This window comes from Glycine soja, chromosome 2 (genome assembly GCF_004193775.1).
Source record: "Glycine soja cultivar W05 chromosome 2, ASM419377v2, whole genome shotgun sequence".
In the NCBI taxonomy this organism is placed as follows: Eukaryota; Viridiplantae; Streptophyta; class Magnoliopsida; order Fabales; family Fabaceae; genus Glycine; species Glycine soja.
In genome coordinates, this window is record NC_041003.1 from 11,699,664 (window position 1) to 11,720,271 (window position 20,608).

A 20,608-nucleotide genomic window follows, 5' to 3' on the forward strand; every position below is an offset into this window, starting at 1 on the left:
TATATATATATAATAGTATAATAGTTAACACTGTTTTGAGAAGGGAATGACACTCTAATGGAAACAGAAACAAATATTATGGGATTTTTTTTAGATTGGAAAAAAAGGAAGTGCATGTTTTATTGGAACAAAACACATGAAGTATCACTGAAATTTTTCTTCATATTTTTATAATATTTTCATTCAATTATTTATATATTATTAATTTTATTTTTTATAAAATTACATTTAAACATGACAAATTTTATTTGTAAAAACAAAAAATATTTTGCTAAAATCCATTAAATGATAACTAATTGAGAAGAAACAAATGGTTCAAAATATTTAATAGAATATATTATATAATTTTTAATTAGTATCTTTATAACACTTATAATCAAAATTATTATTATTATTAGGATATTACTAATGAGTATCCCTAAAATATTTTTCATAGAAATAAAAATAAAAATAAAAATAAAAATAATTTAATAGAAATATTTATCATATTAAAAAATAATTAGTCTATTTTTAATAATTTAAAATATTTATTATGGTATTAAAAATGTTTCTTAATTAACAAGTACTTATTAGTTTTGATTCCTAATGTAAAAAAAAATTATTAGCAGTAATTTTATCTTAAAATATTTTAGACCATCTCACATCACTATCATCCCTAATAATAATTTAGTCTACACAATATCAAATTATGTTTGTAAAAATTATTAATATTTTTATACAATATTTATATTTAAGAATGATCATTAGGATTGTCAATTTATACATACGTATGTACTAAAAATATAAATATCACTATAATATTAACAAAAATATAAACATTATCATACTTAATTCCACTAATATTATTAAAATCTATAGTCGTTTTTTTATAATAATTATTAAAAGAAACAAATAATTAATTTACATATTAATAAATAATACTTCATATTCAATATAAACAATTTAAAATTGCAAATCTTAAAATAAAAATAAAATGCTAATTTCCTCATTGCACGGTCTACATAGTACAATAACAAAATTTCTAGGCTGAAAACAACCAAAGAAATCCGGAATTCATTCTTTATTACTCTTACTTTTTATTATTCTTTTTTATGACAGAAGATTTTTTATTACTCTTTTCTGTTTCTCTTTCATCCATTTTTATCTCTTTTATTCAATGCCATGTATACATTCCAAATTTAGCGTCAAAATTAGTTTTATTTTCCTAACTTAGGTTCACTAATTAATAAATATGACTAGCATCCTAGCACTATATATATACATATATATGATTCATCTTATGTAGCAATATTATTCGATCCTGTGTAGAGAACAACTGAACTAAACATCATGTTGACAGTGTTTTATTATGCCCTGGCATTGACGTTTTGTGCATTCTTTGCACTGCTGAAATGGAACAGCTTAAGGTACTCAAGGAAAGGAATGCCTCCAGGATCATTGGGTTGGCCTTTTGTTGGGGAGACTCTAAAATTTCTCACACAAGGACCAGATTTCATGAAAGAAAGCAGATCAAGGTACACTACACAACCTTTGACTTTCATATATTTTGTTTTTATTTCTTTGATTTGAATACTGTTTTGCTCTCTGATTTTTTTTTTCGTTTTAGTTATCTTAATTTCTTTTTTCTATTTTATTTTCTAAATTTTATTCATTTTAGCTCCTAATGTTACTTTTTCAATTCCTAATAAAATTATAATTTTTGATATTTATAAGTTTCTCTTATATTAATTTTTTATTTTAATTTTTGTTATTTAGAAAACACCATGCTTGTTTTTTTATTAATAATGTCACCACTTAACTATGACAGAGATTAAAATTAAGTAAAAATAATTATAAAGATCAAAATATTTTTTTAAAAAGACAAAAAGCAAATAATGTAGGAACTAAAAGTTGTTTAAGTTTTCTTTTTAACATATAAAATGTTAGGATTTTAAGTATCACGGTTAAAAAAAATTATAAATTTTCATCCCATTTTGAGGTGGATAAGGGTGGAGGAAGGCGAGTGGTAGAGAAAAGAAAAAAAAAATAGAGAAAAAAAAATGATAGAATAGATATGTGATATAACGGTAAATATAAAGAGAAATAACAAAAAAAATTAAGATGAAGATTAGTTTAAGAGAATGAGATGTATATTTATAATTACTCTTGTAATTAAAAATTGTTGTCTTGTTTTTGGAAAAAAAGATAATTTTTTGGGAGTTTTTTTTCCTAGAATTTAATTTTCAGCATAAAGCATAAAAAACTCTCGATAAAAAAAATGGATAGGGGGTTAGAGGTGAAGCAATATAACTTAAAGTTTTATTTAAGAAATATAGCTTAAAGTTTTGTTTTAATTAATACAAAAAAATTTGTTAATAAATACATGCATTTGTTCTGCCTAAATATTTCACTCGTTCATATTATATCCAATTTAATCACGTGTAAAACAAAATTTACCGTAAAAATCATGACTTATGATGATTTCTCTAACTTATGATTGATTTTATATTTCTGAGATAATGAATGATTTGTAATGTACGATAAATAATAAATTAAAAATAAATATATTTAATATCTTATTCTTATTAACTATAAAATTTTCTTAATTTAATAATCGAGAAAATTGATTATGTAAATATATAGTAATTAGGGTAATGTGGTGGAATTCTCAAGTATTTATACGCATTTGACTTCAGGGTTTAGGACAATCGTTCAGGGGTGACTCGTAGTATATTAAATGTAGTCTTGATTATCCTATAAAAATTATAGGAGTGTTATATATTTTTCTTTATAGACTATTGAATTTTTTTAGAAAAAATGTTACCATTTTATTTAAAATATTTTTTTAAAAAAAATATTGCTTTATCATTCTTTCTTATTTTATTGTCATTTCAAAATAAAATGAATGCTGAATTTGTTTACATCACGAAATACATTAATAAGCTTTTGACTTTATGGTAAACTATTTTTTAATTCATATATAGTGCTTATTAATGTATTTCCTAATGTAAACAAATTCAGCATTATTTTTTTAAGAATTATTCTTAATAATATTATTTTTATTTTTTAAGAATTTTTCTTCAATGAAAGCATTTCAAAAAAAAAATCTCTTGACGTTGTCAATTTTTTTTCTTGACTATTTATCTCTTTCAATTTATTCTTTTATTTTTATTTTAAAAATAAATTTCAATATTTTAAATAAAATTATGAATAAATAAAAAAATATTTCATCACAATATAAATAATTTATCATAAATCTAATAAATAATTTATATTAAAAATATTTATTTATTACAAATTTTAATTCTAATATATTTTATATATTTAAAAGTACCTATTTATTGAGTCAAAAGAAAGTATCAATTTATTATAAATTTTAGTTATATAAAATAAATATTATACCATACGTTACAAGGGATAAAATGCTAAATGCTAATAATATTTTTTTATCTTTATATTTGGTTACCACAAATAAATCTCTCGTGCCCTTCACCTTTTTCATTTACCCGTCACATTGACTAATAATAAAAAAGATCAAATTTTTTCTTAGAGTTTAATAAATTTATACCATCAATATAAAAAAATTATATTGTCGACAAAGTAGAAATCAAGTTTTGTGTGAGTTTTAGTATCACAATTATTAAATTAATAAACTTACCACACAATAACTTGTAACTAGTATCAATCCATATAACTTTTTCTCATGTTTTTAATATTATCGAGATTAAATATTTTTAAGAAAATACTTTTTTTTTATCAAACTTTTAAGAAATTACTCTATTCAGTATCATCTCTTGATTTAAATCGGCCAACTTTTCTCTGAATTTACGTGCATCTCATTCAATATAGGCTAGGTTAGTTGATTTTAGTGATTCGGCACAAAGTTTGATGATAAATGTGTTTGGTGGGCTATCTTTTTGAGAATCATGTAGGCCCAGCCCACAACCACTTTCAACAAAATTGGACTCAAGAAAATATCAAGTAGCAAAACCTGTGCAGTTAAAAAAAAAAAAAGAAGAAGAAAAAATCAATCCACCGAAATATTATTTTCAAGTTTTTATGACAAATATTAGTTATTAATTGTTAATTTTTTTTGTTAACGGGAGAATCTGTAACTTTTCCTTCCTTTTTTTCTTCTTTTACCACCTACCAACCTCATAACTCCTATTATTTTCAAGTATTTTGATAGAAAGCTATTTCTATCTACCGGAAATAACCTAAAGACTACTGCTAAGATATGAAGAGACTATAGAGAATAACATAAAATTGAGATATTATATTCATTAATGATAATGGATAAAGATGAATATATTTATATAATCCTAAGTAATGATGTCAATGGATAATAATTATTCAACTCTTAACATTTTTTTCTGTCAATCCAAGTGTTATTATTTTAATACAAGTAAATTATAAATTACATATTTACTCCATCTCATATAATCTTTCAACCATTTTATTTTGGGTCCAGAGCACATCCTATCATATTTGACTTTACAGTTTTGAGCACTATTTTTATTTGGTTAAGCAACTTCGGCTATTGTATCTTACATTCCTAATATTACATCTTATACCTCACATTATAGTCCGAAAAGCTCATTCGGGAATTAAATGTTACTAACTTTTTGAAATCAAATTGTTTTGTCAGTCTTGGAGAACATAACTCAAGATACTCTTTTTTTTCTTTTCCATCTGACAAATCTAATTAAAATTGTATTAGACAATCACAAGGACAAAAAAAAATCTCTTTCGTGATGATGCGCGTTATGCTAAGAAGAAACAAAAGAGGGCAAAATATTACTACAATAGTGGTAATCATTTCTATACATTTTTCTAAATTTTTTTTATATAGATTCAATATTTTTTTTTTTTGGGAGAGATGTAACATTTAATGTCAAATTCTGTATTCAATAGAATTGTCTCCTAAAGAAAGAAAAGACATGTGAAAACCAAAAGATAAAGGTTTAAATGTAAAAATAATCTTCATATTTTTTCCAACTTACTAATTAAATTGATCCCTTATATTTTAATTCACTATCATAATTTTTTTAAAATTGACTATTTGTGTCTTCATAACAAAAATTGAAAATTAACTACTAAGAGAAAATATTGATAGTCACATGTCATTATCTAATTAATGACACGTGACCGTCAATTATCAATTACATAATAATACGTGACGGTCAATTTTTTTAATTAAAAGACAACGTCCAATTTTTGTCATGGAGATTCAAATAGTCAATTTGAAAAAAAAAGTGAAGACACTAATAATAAATTAAAATACAAAGAAACCAATTTAGTGAGTTGAAATAAATAAGAGAATTATTTTTATAATTAAGCCAAAAAATAAAATTACTATTTGCTATTCCCTAATGTTTCTCCTATTTGTGTCCATGTACTTGGTGTAATAACTTTGCGCATGTCTCCTTTGCAGATACGGAAATCTCTTCAAAACTCACGCATTAGGGTGCCCTATTGTTGTTAGCATGGATCCTGATGTCAATAGGTACATACTTCTGAATGAAGCAAAAGGCCTAGTTCCTGGCTACCCCGACTCCATGAGGAAGATACTAGGGACTAACATTGCTGAGGTTCATGGTGCCATTCATAAACGAATTAGAGGGTCACTATTATCTCTCATTGGTCCAATTGCAGTTAAGGATCGTCTTTTGCCAGAAGTTGATGAGTTCATGAGGTCTTACCTTGACAACTGGGGTGGTAAAGTAATTGATCTTCAAGAAAAAACTGTTGAGGTAAGTATATCAATCATATAAGTGTTGAGTTGATTAAGCCCATTATAGTACATTGGTGCAATGCATATTGAATTCTTTCTATTTTAAATAGGGTTGGTCTAGAGATGATTGAGAGTTAAAAAATATATATTTTTTAAAATAATTTTATTTTAAATGAAAGAACTATATATTAAGTCTTTTTTATCAACATATTATGCGGCATTGCTGTTTTATTAAAACTAATAACAAATAATTAATTTTTTTGTTGATGTGCCTAAAATTTAAGCTTTAATAGCCTTATTCTTTACCCGACCTTGATTTTAAATCATGTTAATCTATCAAAGGAACAATCAAAAGTTTAAAAGCATAAAACACTCACCATGTGTACGTTCTTAATTTGATTTGATTTTTTTTTTCAGATGGCATTCTTTATTTCCATGAAAGCTGTGGTAGAAAATGAGCCAAACTCTTTCGTCGAGTCCTTTAAAGCCACATTTGATAGCATGGCATTAGGAACAATATCCTTGCCAATTAAAATTCCAGGAACCCAATATTATCGAGGACTTAAGGTATGCATGTTTATAATATTTACTTATTGTCAATTAAGGTTTTCAGAAATGGTTCACCACCTCAACTGTGCATGGCTTCAACATCAATATTTTTGGAGTCTCTACGACTGCATTCCAATTGCGTTAGTTACATTTATTTGCAATTTTTTAAATATCAAAGGTTTTGAGAGAAAAAAATTACAAATGTGACAACAATATAAATCTAATTTTTACTCTTTCTTGCATTGCACTTCAAGTTCACATAGAAGCACTTTTGTTGATTACAGGCTAGGGAAAAAGTGGTTACAATGCTAAGAGAGCTCTTAGCTAAGAGAAGAGCTTCTTCGGCTACTCATGATGACATTCTTGATCACCTTATGAGAAATGAGGATGGCAAACACAAACTTGATGATGAAGAAATAATTGAGCAAATCATCACAATCTTGTATTCGGGTTATGAAACGGTATCAACTACTACAATGATGGCTATCAAATACCTATGTGATAACCCAAGTGTTCTTCAGGCAATAAGGGTAAGTAATAGCTTTCTATATGATATCATCCTCTTTAAGTACTATTAAAACCATGGTTCAAGTTTTAAATGTTTGTTTTATCTAATTAAAATATTCTATAGGATGAGCATTTTGCAATCCAACAAAAGAAAATGCCGGAGGAACGGATCAGCTGGGATGACTACAAGAATATGAGCCTAACTCGTGCGGTAGACATTTATCTATATGGACTATAGTTTTAGAATGAAATTAATTGATCGACCTTAGAGAATTTCAATTCATTGCATACCCCCAATTTTCAGATGTAGAAAAAGAAGTGAAAATCTTTTTTTTTTTTTTATGTGTGTAGGTGATACTTGAAACCATGAGATTGGCCAGTGTTGTTGCTGGAGTGATGAGGAGGACCACCACTAATGATATAGAATTGAATGGTATATTTTTCAAATTTTAATCAAATTGATTGGAAATAACTTAAATTAATTGTTTTGTTACTTAAAATTTCCAGTTAGCTAACATTGACTATGCTTATAACTTGTTAGGCTTTATCATTCCCAAGGGATGGAGAGTTTATGTTTACACAAGGGAGACTAACTTTGATCCCTTCATCTATGAAGAACCTTTTACTTTTAATCCATGGAGATGGGTGGTCAGTTGCATAATAATAATTACCAAACCTTATTAATTATTATGTTATGTGTATGATGACAACACTTGATATTGAATATAAAATATGATGCAATGTAGGAGAAGAAAGACTTGGAGTCTCATAATCACAACATGCTGTTTGGAGCAGGAGGCAGGGTGTGTCCTGGAAAGGAATGGGGCATGCTTAAAATCAGCCTTTTCCTTCACTACTTTGTGACTAGATACAGGTAGAGTATTTAATAATATATATATATATATATATTACCTTTTGTGATTTTTATCCTACATTTAAATGTTGAATAAAATTGTAATTTGAAACTAGTTAAGTTAGAGTAATGATATATATTCAAATCAAAGGATTGGCAACGTGGTTATTAAGGAGGCGCAATAAAAGAATAAATAAAAAGCATCTAAATGATTTAAACATTCTTATGAGGCCAAATATTTATAGTTGCAATCTTAAAAAATTTCATCAAATCAGAAGCCATGGTAGCTCTCCTACAACATTATCTTAGTCAATTGGGAATCACTACATAAACTATGAAATAGTGCTATTTTAGTTAAATGGGATCTCTCATGTGTGTATGCGCCAGCTTGATTCAGTTAGATAAGTTCCCTATAAGGGGTTCAACATCTTCTAATGCAACATTTTTTTTTTCTTTCATTCTTCATTTCCCTCTCATTTTTGGATTCTAGTAAGTGATCTTTTAAGCACTCCTTTAGTGGTGGTGGAGCATTTTTTATGTCTTAACAAGGACTAGTGTTCAAATAAATTTATAATCTTAAATGGACTATTTTTCCTCTCAGCTAAAAGTATATTTTTTTTTTTTTTTTCAGGTGGGAAGAAGCAGAGGGAAACAAACAACTTATGAAATTCCCGAGAGTGTTGGCACCAGAAGGCCTACACATAAGGATCACAAATTACTAGAAAAAAAGATACTGATCTTTCAGAACTTAAATGTTTGATCAATACCTCATCATGAACTCGTATAATTGAAACTATAATAATAAAATCAACAAATGTTGAAATGGTATCAATTTGTTATTGTTGACACAATACCAAGGTGCTTGCCCTGAAGAAAGATGCCTCTCGGTGAGTGGGTGTGTATGTACGGTGTTGTGTGTGCACAAACATATTCTATCTAATAAATTGTAGGGATTAAGCATATTTCTTGTTCTTATAAGTATGATAAAGTTCATTTTTAGTTCCCTATTCTAAAAATATCAACTTTTGGTCTTTCATTTGTGTTGTAAGACATTCTTATCACTTAATTACTTCGTCAGGATCACTTAACGTGATGCCTAATCACCTGATGTCACTATGATAACTTTTTTTCTAGAAAATTCAGGAACAGTAAGAATAATATTGCTCTCTGAGGCTATTGATCACTCACCAATATTTAATCTCCCATCTCAATTTTTTCAGGCCGACACCTATGAAAACATTGCTCTAGATATCATTATTATTAGATTAAGACATCTTATACCATAAAACCATAAAATAGAATCAAGACTATGATAAAAGAATGAAAAAGGGGTAGGGATTAGATGTAGACCAAGTGATTTGTGGGTGAACTAGAATAGCAAGTCTCTCTATAGTATCCTTTAACTTTCTTAGTTTTTTTTTCTACTTTTTTTTATACTGATTTTTAGCTTCTGAACTAGTTTCTAGTTTTAGACTTAACCATTTTACAACAAAATCAAGTTTTGACCATTCACCAAAAATAAAATCAAGTTTTGATCCTTGAAATAAGTTTTATTTAAGTTATTTATTAAAAGTGGATAGTTTCATTTAAAACAGAAGTGGTTTTCAAAATTCAAAAGAAATTTTAATGTTTTTAGTATTTTGAAATCAACTTCTAATAGTAGTTTGCACGTTCAAAAGCATGTTTCAGAAGTAATTTTTGAAGTTATTATTATTTGAATTTGTCAAGAAGTTTGAGATTGGTTTCTAGTCACCCTTATGATCAAATTATTAGAGAAATCTTTCAAGGAGTGTGAACTAGTTTTACTTCAAAAGAGAAATCAATGTTGTAATATTATTATTATCAAAAGAAAATCAAAGAATATTCATGAAACTCTGATAAATTATGGATTAAAACAACCAAAGAAGAGTGTGATCAATTTGAGAAGAATGAATATGGACACTTTGTCCAATTTCTAAAGACCAATCTATCATATGCATACGATTGATAAACAGGTTAGATGAAAATGGAAAAGTAATAAAAAAACAAAGCAAGGTTAGTCATGTAAGGATATATAAGAAGAAGGTATTGACTATGTCAAAACCTTAATTTGTCCATGTTATCACATTAGAAGCTATTAGAATCTTGTTTGAAGATTATAGGAGCAAAATAGTTTAAATCATGTAGGAGATAATTAAATTTAAATCAATATGCAAGTTTTTTTAATTCAAAAATAATATGCAAGTTAAAAGAGATAAGGCTAATTTTTTTATATAAAAAATAGAGATTTAGATAAAATCGTCACTAAATCTGATATGAAAGGAGCGAATTAGTTTAAATTAGTTAAGAAATAAAGAAATCAATAAAATCATCAAGCGCATGGATCAATTGGCGTTGAGATTATTCTAAAGTTAAGCAGAGGTCTTAGTCTTAAGTTTAAGTCTTGGTTATGTAGTTGTGTTCAATACATAAAGAGAGAGTTTTGTAATCTATAATGATTATATCTAATCGACTAAGATAAGATTACCTTCCACCAAAAATACCAATGATCTAAAAAGAAAAAAAAAACAAATGGATAAAGAAATTAAATTACAAGATAAGAGAGAAAGAATATTTGAAAAAGTGTAATTTATCTTTGCTTGAGAGTAAAATTTAAGCGAGTAATAATCTCCTCACACCTACTGGTGCTTGGATGGGTATCCATTAAACGGGTATTCATGAAATTTATATATATCCATGACCATCAATATCAATGAATATTTGTTAAAAAGTATGAAATAAAATAAAACTAAAAATAAATATTTTTAAAAATATATTTATACCACTACTAATAATTTTATAATGTCTTTTTTTGGGATCACTACACATTAATATCTAATATCCATTAATTTTGTTGTTTTAATTATATTTTTTTTTCATCTACAGTACTCAAGCCTTATATTGCCTAAGAAAACTAAGTTTACTTGTATTCAAATCAACAACGTGTTAGTCATAACACATACTTATACTGAAAATAAATAATTTTAAAAATACATTCATACCAAAAATAAATTAAAATAAATTAAAATAACACATACTTACTATCTAGTCCGTCCCATTAATAAACAAATGTTTTTTAATTATCCATTTTCATATAGTGGCGGGTTTTATACTTTTATCCGTGAATAGATTTTTTTCTTGCCATATTCTCACTCACAAATTAGATAGTTATTCTAATATAAAGATATAAACGATTACGGTCTTTAATGATAATATAAATTAATTTTTTAATATATATATATATATATAATGTTACCTTATTTTACATGTATCAACTGCTTCATCAATTAATTTTTAGCAAGGGCACTCAAACCACACAATAGACCAAACGTATTAATTAGCCCTATATATTTTGATCTCCACTAAAACAAGTTATGAAATAGGGCTGTGCGCGATATGTGTTAGGTATACTTTGGGTTTTTAATTGAAGTCAGTAAGTATATAGAACCAAAAATGTGCATAGATTCCGATGGGGAGCTTCCCAATGTCACGACCCTTAAAATAGGGGCCGCAGACTCAGAACGAGCAGCGCCGTTTAACCTTTATTTTTTTTTCTCCCCCTTCTTTTGGCTCTTTATGCTTTTAAAACCTATTTTTTTATTTTATTTTATGGGTATGGCCTACTTTGGACTATCATTTATATGCATATGTTGGATATCCTTGTTAATTCAATTAAACTATGACTACCAACTCTATATTCAAATTTGGTACATTAAAATTTACATCATTAACAAGAGAGTTTAGTTGGGCGACACACTAATGAATAGAAAATTTTGGATTCCCATCCTCACGTGATGTGGCCTCAAAATCTGGGATGTTGTGTTTTTTCTTTTGTTAAAAGCTTATATTGCTGCCACCCCACTATCTGCTTAAATAAATAGTTTCCTAAAATGTTAATTATTTTTGCCACCTTAGGCTGTACACTTACATCAGAGAGTCATGGTTTCATATTGCTTTGTTTTGTTTCTTCATTTTTTTTCCCTCTCCCTTTTACTTTTCTCCTTCTGTCAAGCTTTTTTTTTTCTTCTTTTGATGATTATGGAATGTGGAATAACGTTGATTCAAATTATGTTCTGTGTGCTTTTGTTTAAAAGTCTTTTGAGTCACATGATCATTGCCATCTTTCTTTGCAAATCATGCATGCATGGTAACTATGAACAAAATCTATGACACTAGCTAGTTTTATTATGTATGAGTATAGAGGGAACAATGATACCAGTTGAAAAATATCATTCAGCTTCATGTAATAAATTACCAACTGGTGTACTGAATTGTAAACATAAAATAGGATTGCAAATATTAATAACGTAAAATAAAGTCATTTGTACAAGAAAACCAAATTGTATATATATGACATTTTAAAATTGAATAGATGCATAGATGGTGGGATTATAAGATCTCAATAGCTTTTCAATCCATTATATTACAAATATTAGTATATGTGTGTGTATGGTGTCACATTGCACCACAATCTATGGATGAATTTGTTTAATTATATATTTGTAAATAAAATATATATAAAAATTGCTTATTTAATTTTTATAGTTACACAAATTTTACCTTTTAATTGTTACACTTAAAAATCATTTATTTTACTCTTACTTTTGAATACTTAAAAAAGATAAGAATTAAAATGTAAAATTTATGTAATGACATAAACCAAAAGGATTCAAAAGTATTTGTTTAGAGACTAAAATGAATTATTTTTAAGTGAGGATTGAATATAAGGTTTGTGCAACTAAAAGAACCTAGTAATTTTTGCTAAAATATATAACTTATATGTAAAATCATTAGGTTTGAACGGAAGAGTGGAGGGAGTAAAAAAAAGAGAACACAGTAAACTTGAATATATATGTGTAAGGGAACTATCAATTAATGCTATATAAAAGAATATTCTAAATATAAAACTTCTGTAAATTTAAATTTTCATCCTGTTGAACCTGGTTTGATCAATATAATCCATCAATAGCACCACTCAAAAAACTAAGTAAAATTAAATCTGCTGAATTTTATGCACATTCGAGCTCATTTATACATAAGAAATGTAAAATTCCATTGGATCTATCAACAAACTGCACCTAATATCTCATTTCGATGAATACCCGATATATATTATACTGTATATGCTGCAGGAAAAAGATAGAACAAATAAAAATAAAACTGGTAGAAAGAGAGAGATATAATCCTAAACGTTAGGGCTTCAGTGTCACGTGTACTAAGCATATGACAAAATCATTTGATTATATGCAAACACATATTATAGTTTAGAAACTATACATAATTGAACCGTGCTTAGCGCGTGGTCTCTGCACAGTAGAAGGTTGCGGTCTCGGCAATCCATCAGTATCTTGTTCTTGTGTACATTATTTTGTTTCTATCAACTCCCGTCACTCAAAACCTAAATCCTGATAGTGGTTAATATATGAATATTCTAATAATGTTAAACCTTAACACTAATTTTTTTTTCTTTTTCTATTTTTCTTTTCATATCACGTCATATTATTTATCTTATATATATTTTTCTCTTTTTTATCTCCTTTTTTCTGGTTGTATCTACTAGAATGTAAGTTTCTATCAATCATTTTCTAAATTCTTCTTATTAGAAAGTAAATCATGGATCTAACTTAATTTTACAAAATTAATTTGTAATATGAGAGTTATTTCTCATTTATATATATTATTTTAGTCATATCATTAGATGATGTGGAATTTTCAACACACATCCCTCACAATGAGAATTGAATATGATATTTGCAAGATTGAGCATTTGGAAGTGGTCCGATAATATTATCTAATAAAGCTTCAACAAAAACAAATAACTAAGATAGACCTTGGTATATTATCTTAAAAAAATAAGTTATAAATCTAATTTAATCTTACAAAATCGACTAATAAAATTAGGATTATCTTTTATTTATATACACTATTTTTACCATGGGAAGTTCAACATTTTTATTTGCACTGTGGCCTAGACTAAGTAATTTATTCAGGGATACATTTACGTGATTTCCCCCTTGTTTTGCAAGGTTAAACTTGTGAGGGTTGATAGGTATAAGAAGTGTATATGATGTGTTCTAGACATAATATAATTGCAAGAGATAATCTACTTTTTGAATAATTAATTTTTTGTTCATTTAAAATGATAATGCTTTTTATATGAATTGTCCTCCTTACTTTTTAATTTGTGTATATATATTTCAAAAACTAAGAAAGTTATAGAATATATTATGGTGTCACATAAAATACATAAGTAAAAACTACAATCATACTTAATTTGATGCAAAGTAGATCAATATTTTTAGAGTGAATTACACGGATTTTTTTTTAGGTTTTCACTTTGAGTTGCCATGTCATTAAGTTAGTCTAATGGGATAGTTTCGTGTAAATTTGTTTTGGTTAACTTCGTTGTTAATAGCATACTAACTTATCTGACATCATCAATTATTATGAGTAGATGAGAAATTAAAAATACAGTTTATCCAAAAAAAGAGTTGTCCCTTCACATTCCTTGATGACATGGTATGTAATTGGTACGTCAATTTTACTGTTACATCATCATTTGATGTTGTTACTTGATAACAAATAGCTAAAGACTAAAAAAATAAAATATTGAAAGCATATCTAACGCAATTTACAGAAAACACAAAAGGTACAAGTAAAGAAAAGAAAGTGACCGATGTTATATAAATTAGGTAGTTTTTTATAGGGTTACAGAACATAAGGATATTGAGTGTAATATAAGTAGAAACCTTCTGGAGATACATGTAAATACAATATACTCATATTTTTAAATTTGACTGGTGACTGGCGACTGTAGTAATAATAATATTTTCCAAAATTTTAGTTGTTGAAGTATGATTTTTTTTTTTGAAAGATGAGTTGAGGAATGATAAAGAGATAGGACATCCCAATTATGATTAGTTAGATGATTATTAAATGTAGATTTTTTTTAATATTATATAATATTATAGGAAATAAACTAACGCAAAATTATAAAAAAAAAGTTTAGGTATAAACTTGTAAAAGAATATAAAATGACCATTTTGTATGATGAAATTAAATTAATAATAAAGTTTTAAAAAATAACTATTTATAATTTAATATAATGGACCTACGAAACTTAATATTGGCCTCTATTATTTACTATAAAAAATATTATTTGTTGGAAAAATTTTCATAAGTATAAAAACTAAAAAGTACAGCATGTACCTACAAAAAAAGTTACAGCATGTGGTTTTACACTAATTTATCTAGGTTTAAATCAATCGATTTATTTGGTTAAATGGATCAAACACCATATCAATTTTTCGATTGAACCAATTAATTACTTTGGTTAGATTTGATTATTTTAATATATTTTTTACTGCGTGCGTGATTATTTTAACATAGGTATTTATAGTTGTTTAAGTTGAAAAATAGTAACACACACTATAATGTACATTTTTCATCACACTCCTTAAAATTAGATGAAACACAAGAGTCTCATCAATAAATAATATAGGTTTTACTCTCTATATAGCATGTTTCACTATGTATTCAATTAATAAGACCTACCAACATATATATTTTTTCAACAAATAATAAAAGGATATTTGAGAGAGTGCATTCCTAACATTCTTTGAATTGAGAAATCATTTGAATAATTATTTTTCACAAACAGAATAATCACAAGTAATCCACTGTCACGTGATGTTAACGAAAACGTCAATAAAATATTCATGTTTCACAAGGGAAATAGTTACATTTTTCAATAATTATATATTTTGAAAAGCAATCATTTCAAAAGTAGTAATTCAAATACAATAGAAAATTAATAATTCAAACCGAAGTCGAATTGCAAACTCCTAATTTACACAAAGTATATTTTTTCTCTAAAAAAAAATGAATCCAGAGCCACATGATAGATTGACTTTGTGAATTAGTCTGTTTGACAGAAGATTTGCTGACTTTTATTTCCTCCATCCACTTTATATGAGTTTCCAATATTATAGAATATTAATTGAATCTGTTTGACCCACTCACAGTGCTGCCTGTTATTTAGATTGACCATTAATGAAAGATTCCATTGCTTTTCTTACTTCTTGAAACGCAAACAAATGCTAGACTGAAGCAATCGAAGACTTGTGCACGGAATTAACGAAGTGTTAATTTAGTTCTAAGAGTGTTCACGCAAACAAATGCTAATTTGATGCATTAGCATGCCTATCATTTTGCCGACAAAAAAATCACCGCGTTGATAATTTTCTTTTGTTCGTATTTTTTTTAATTCAGGATATTTTTTGGTAGAAAGTTGAAAAAAACTTCTTGAGATATTAAGATCAGAAAATAGATTATCCACTAATAGTATAAATTATTTTATACCATTGTTCAATTATAATGCCCCATATTTGGAATCATGTTTGATTCCTCTCAAAAGTATATTTGAGAATAAAAATTAAGTTTTAGAAAAATTAGACTCGGAATCTTTTGCAAACTCAGTTTAATAACTTTAATTCAAACATGCATTTAGTAGTCCTTTCACAAAAAAAAATTCAAATATAATTAAAAATTAAAAGAAAATACATACTAAAAAATTAAAAAATTAAGAACTCAAATTACATTTATAAAGAAATATATAATTTTATTTAAATTATTCGACTATTATAACTATTAATTTAGATTTTTAATTTCTGTAAAAAAGATATTTTCAATACTTATAAAATTAAAAATTTGAGAATAAACCCTAAAAACACACACACACATAAAAATTTGGCTAACGGATAAATTTAGCCCACCCTATTGTTTACAAATAAAAATAATTTGAACCTAAAACAATTCAAAATGAATTTTTATTATAAAAAATTTGTTCTTAATTCAACGAAATTAGAGGTGATAAAATGGATTGAGTTAGTCAAGCCAATATGAACTCGCTCAACAAAATGTAAGGTTTGGGCTTGAAATTTTAAGGCCAGACGCGAACATTTTTGGCCCAATATGATCACGACTAAATGCGAGATTAGCCTAAAAAATGTCAAAGGCTCAAAAAAGGACTTTTTATAGTGGTCAAACTTAAGTTGGTGATTATAGTGGCTAGTAGGAAAAAAATGTTCTATTCATTAAATGTAGACATTTATTGAAAGCTAAAAATTAATATCTAAATGTACTAAGATTTATTTAAAGGGCTAACATTTCTCAACAAATACTTTTCTATAACTTTAATTTCATCAAGAACTTTTGGGACATGTTGAAAGGGGATATTTGTAAAATGTTTAATGACTTCCATGTTTTTGGAGTGATCCCTATGGGAGGATATGCTTCTTTTACTACTCTTATTTCCAAAATGGAAAATCCTCAAGGTCTAAATCACTTAATTTAGACTGATTTCCATGATTGAGTGTTTGTACAAGATGCTAGCTAAAGTTCTCTCTTCAAGGATTAAGAAGGTTTTACCCAAATTTATTGATGAAAACCAAACAGCTTTCCATAGAGGTAGAGATATGTTAGATGGAGTCATCGTTGCAAATAAGATAACACATGAAATGAAGATTAAAAAGCAAAAACGTGGGATATATAAGGTGGATTTTGAAAAGGCGTATAATTTGGTTAGATGGAAATTCTTGTATTTTGTCATGAAGAAAATGGGATTTGGAGAGAAATGAATTAGATGGATTAAAAGTGTGTTTGGAGTCTTCCTCTATGTCAATACTTGCTAACAGGAGCCCGACTGAGGAGTTCATGATGTATAAAGGGTTGAACCAAGGAGATCATCTAGCTCCATTCCTTTTTCTAGTGGTAGCCGAGGGGTTGGCAACTTTGATGTGGAAAACAATGAATCTTGATTTTGTAAAAAGTGTTTCTTTGGGCAAAAATAGAGTGCATGTATATTTACTACAATTAATGGACAACACACGTTCTTCTTCTTCTTGAAATCGGACTTGCAATGTGTTATGACCCTCAAAAGCATTTTTAGGATGTTTCACCTTGCATTTGGGTTAAAGGCTAATTGTGTGACGAACAAATTCATTGGTGTTGGCATGGCGGAGAGGGAGATTAAGTGTTACGCAGACCTACTTAATTGTCAATCTTTGTCCACTCTCCATTTTTGTTTTTGGGGATTCTAATTGGCACAAATCCTAGAAGAATGGATACTTGGCAATCGGTGGTGGATAAATTCAAAAGGAAGATGACCTCATTAACTCGTTACTCACTTCCATTTTGTTGTTATTTATGCTATTCTTTAAATTACCTAAGGTTATGGAATCTTCTTCAATTTCTATTCAAAGATTTTTTCTTTGGGGTCGGGTGAGGTGAGAGAATGTAGCTTGGGTGAAGTGGGAGGATGCATGTAAGGCAAAGTCTAGAGGGGGGTGGGGTTAGGTATTAGGAAGTTGAAACTTTTCAATAAGACTTTTGTGGGTAAGTGGAGGTGGAGGTTGATGAACGAGGGAGGAGGGTCTTTGGGCTAGGCTACTTATATCAAAATATGGTGATTGTAACCGTTGGTGGGTGGAATCAATGTCTATTAAATGATCATTATGGTGGAGGGATCTAGGTTTAGTGACTAGTGTCAAAGAGTCTAATAGTTGGTTTGAGGAAAGAGTGAAGAGAAAAATAGGAGATAGTAAGAATATATCCTTTTGGAGCAACATGTGGTTGGGTGACATGCGGTTGAAACAAAGGTTTGCAAGAGTGTTTGTGAATTCTGAGAACAAGGAAGGCAAAGTGTTTGAGGTGGGAGAATGGTGTGATGGTATTTGGAGTTGAACTTTCAACTAGATGAGGGAATGGTTTCTTCATGAGTTGGAGGCATATGAGGAATTTAACAATCTTATGGTAGCTTTTGATAGTTGATGTCACATGATGATGTTTGGTGTCACAATCCAAGCTCTTAGAAATTAGTCATTCATGGTCATGAAGAAGCAAAAATTTCCAATGAAAGAGATAAAGAATGCAAAAGGGATTATTTTTTTTACAATGACAAACACCAATGATGTTTGTAATGTCTCTGATTGTAGACTTTCCAACGGCTCACACACTTCAACACTTCACACGGTGACATTTCACTGAACATCTTTAGTGGTCAGAACCTTCTACTGGTCAGAATCTTCCATAAGTAGCCCTTTTGAGATCTCGACAATTTGCTTTGACTATTTGATCAATGACTGTACTCACAAACCAACACGAGACTTTTCAGTGTATTTTGTCTTCATTCACATGCTTGCTCAGAAATTTCTCAAAAGATCACTCATCCCATAATTACTCCAAGTTAAGCATACTTAACTATGAAATTCTTAAATGATGGACTACTGAAAAGTAGATGTATCTTGTTAGTATACATATATAGTACCAATTAATTCTTTTAAGTCAACTTTAACTGTACAGTCTCATACTTGTATAATCTCTAGATCCTTCTCTCTCTGATGTGATCGCCAAGGTGTTACAATGTCCTCTAAACCCTTTCTTAGATGATTGTCATTTCATCTCTTCCAATTTCTCACCTCTCTTAAAATTTCCAACTCTTACTCTGCGAACAAAAAATAAAAATAAAAATCTATATAGACAAAAACAAATCCATAAAGTCTCAAAGAATCATATTAGTTAATTTCAAACAATATATAATATTTAAATTCTAAGCTACGAACAATACACGTCAACCTCATATCCTTTCACCACCTCATAAGTATTTTTTATGTGTCGTTTTGTCTCTTTACCTGACCTATTTTTTTTAAAAAAAAGAAGCTAAATAGACAAAACAGAACCCAAACGTATTAAATTAAGCATCAAATGACTTAATTTCAAATGACGTAACTATATTGATTATCGTTATTTATTATTAATTATGACCATTGATTATAATGAATTATTATACCTCGCAGTGTTACACACAATTAATTCATGCGTTATCACTCATTGAAAGCCTCCTCCTTAACCTCAACACAAATAGTTGTAAAGCATATTCCAAACTCACATCTCAACCCAGTAAGAGGAAAAGATTGAAAGAAAACAAACAAAATCAAAAATTGTAAATGATGATATTTTCACTAGAGAAGCCAACATACCATCATGTTGTAGGAACTCTCTTGGAAATTGGGTATGTTGCTCCTTCCTCAATAATCTTTCTTCAATTTTCTCCTTCGATTGTTTGATTCTTAGATGTTTAGTGTTTTTTTATGTGCCATTTATTATAATGTTGTTGCTATATCTTTTCACATTTCAACCACCAAGGAAATGTGTGCAATTGATAAATGTTAATAAGTATTTTTTTGGTTAAAATGATAATTTTTATGACTAAACATACAAACTATATATACACTCATAAAAATTTAATTAATCATATTTGAAGTTGATTGTGCTTTCTTAATTGTGTCCCTTATTAATCATAAAAAGAGTAATTTGTTATTAAAAATATCATTAAAAATAGTCATGATTAATTGTGCCAATTCCCATTTCTATGGAACTCAAACAATTGATATATATATATATATATATATATATATATATGAAATTAATTGTGCTTTCTTAAATGTGTTACATCTTCATTTGGAGCTTTTTAAAAGTGTAGAAAAATACTCTTCATTTCAATTTATATGTCACTTTAAAAATCATGTTACTTGAAAATATTTGATGTAAAAGTCAATTCTGAATTACTTTAATTTGTTGTTAAAAATTATCATTGAAATGATCATTAAAAAAAGAATCAATACTCATTTATCATCCTTTAAGATCATTAAAACGAGTCATGATTAAGTGTCTCGTAGAAGAAACAAAAAAAATTCTATGATATTTTTTTTCAAAATATCATAAAGGATTCTTATAAAAGTGAATTCAAGAATATTTTATTATCATATTTGGTACAAATTTTGGAAAAATATTCTCAAGAAATGTTAATTCCTGAGAACTTCACATTTTCATGCTTAAAGGTGAGTTTATTACATTCTCATGAGTAAAAGTTACTTTTTAGATTAATTATCTCTCCCAACTTCATTATT

At 27.6% G+C, this 20,608-nt stretch overlaps 1 protein-coding gene across 1 annotated transcript; it reads left to right on the forward strand.

Annotated features, from left to right (window-relative positions):
* Window positions 1–1,329: 1,329 nt before the first annotated feature.
* On the forward strand, window positions 1,330–8,537 carry LOC114372680 (cytochrome P450 85A-like). Its single transcript, XM_028330368.1, has 9 exons — window positions 1,330–1,514; window positions 5,414–5,732; window positions 6,131–6,280; window positions 6,547–6,792; window positions 6,894–6,980; window positions 7,121–7,202; window positions 7,311–7,417; window positions 7,519–7,643; window positions 8,254–8,537. Exons 1-9 carry the CDS (start codon window positions 1,330–1,332, stop codon window positions 8,342–8,344), a joined length of 1,392 nt encoding a protein of 463 aa, XP_028186169.1. The 3' UTR covers window positions 8,345–8,537.
* Window positions 8,538–20,608: the final 12,071 nt, after the last annotated feature.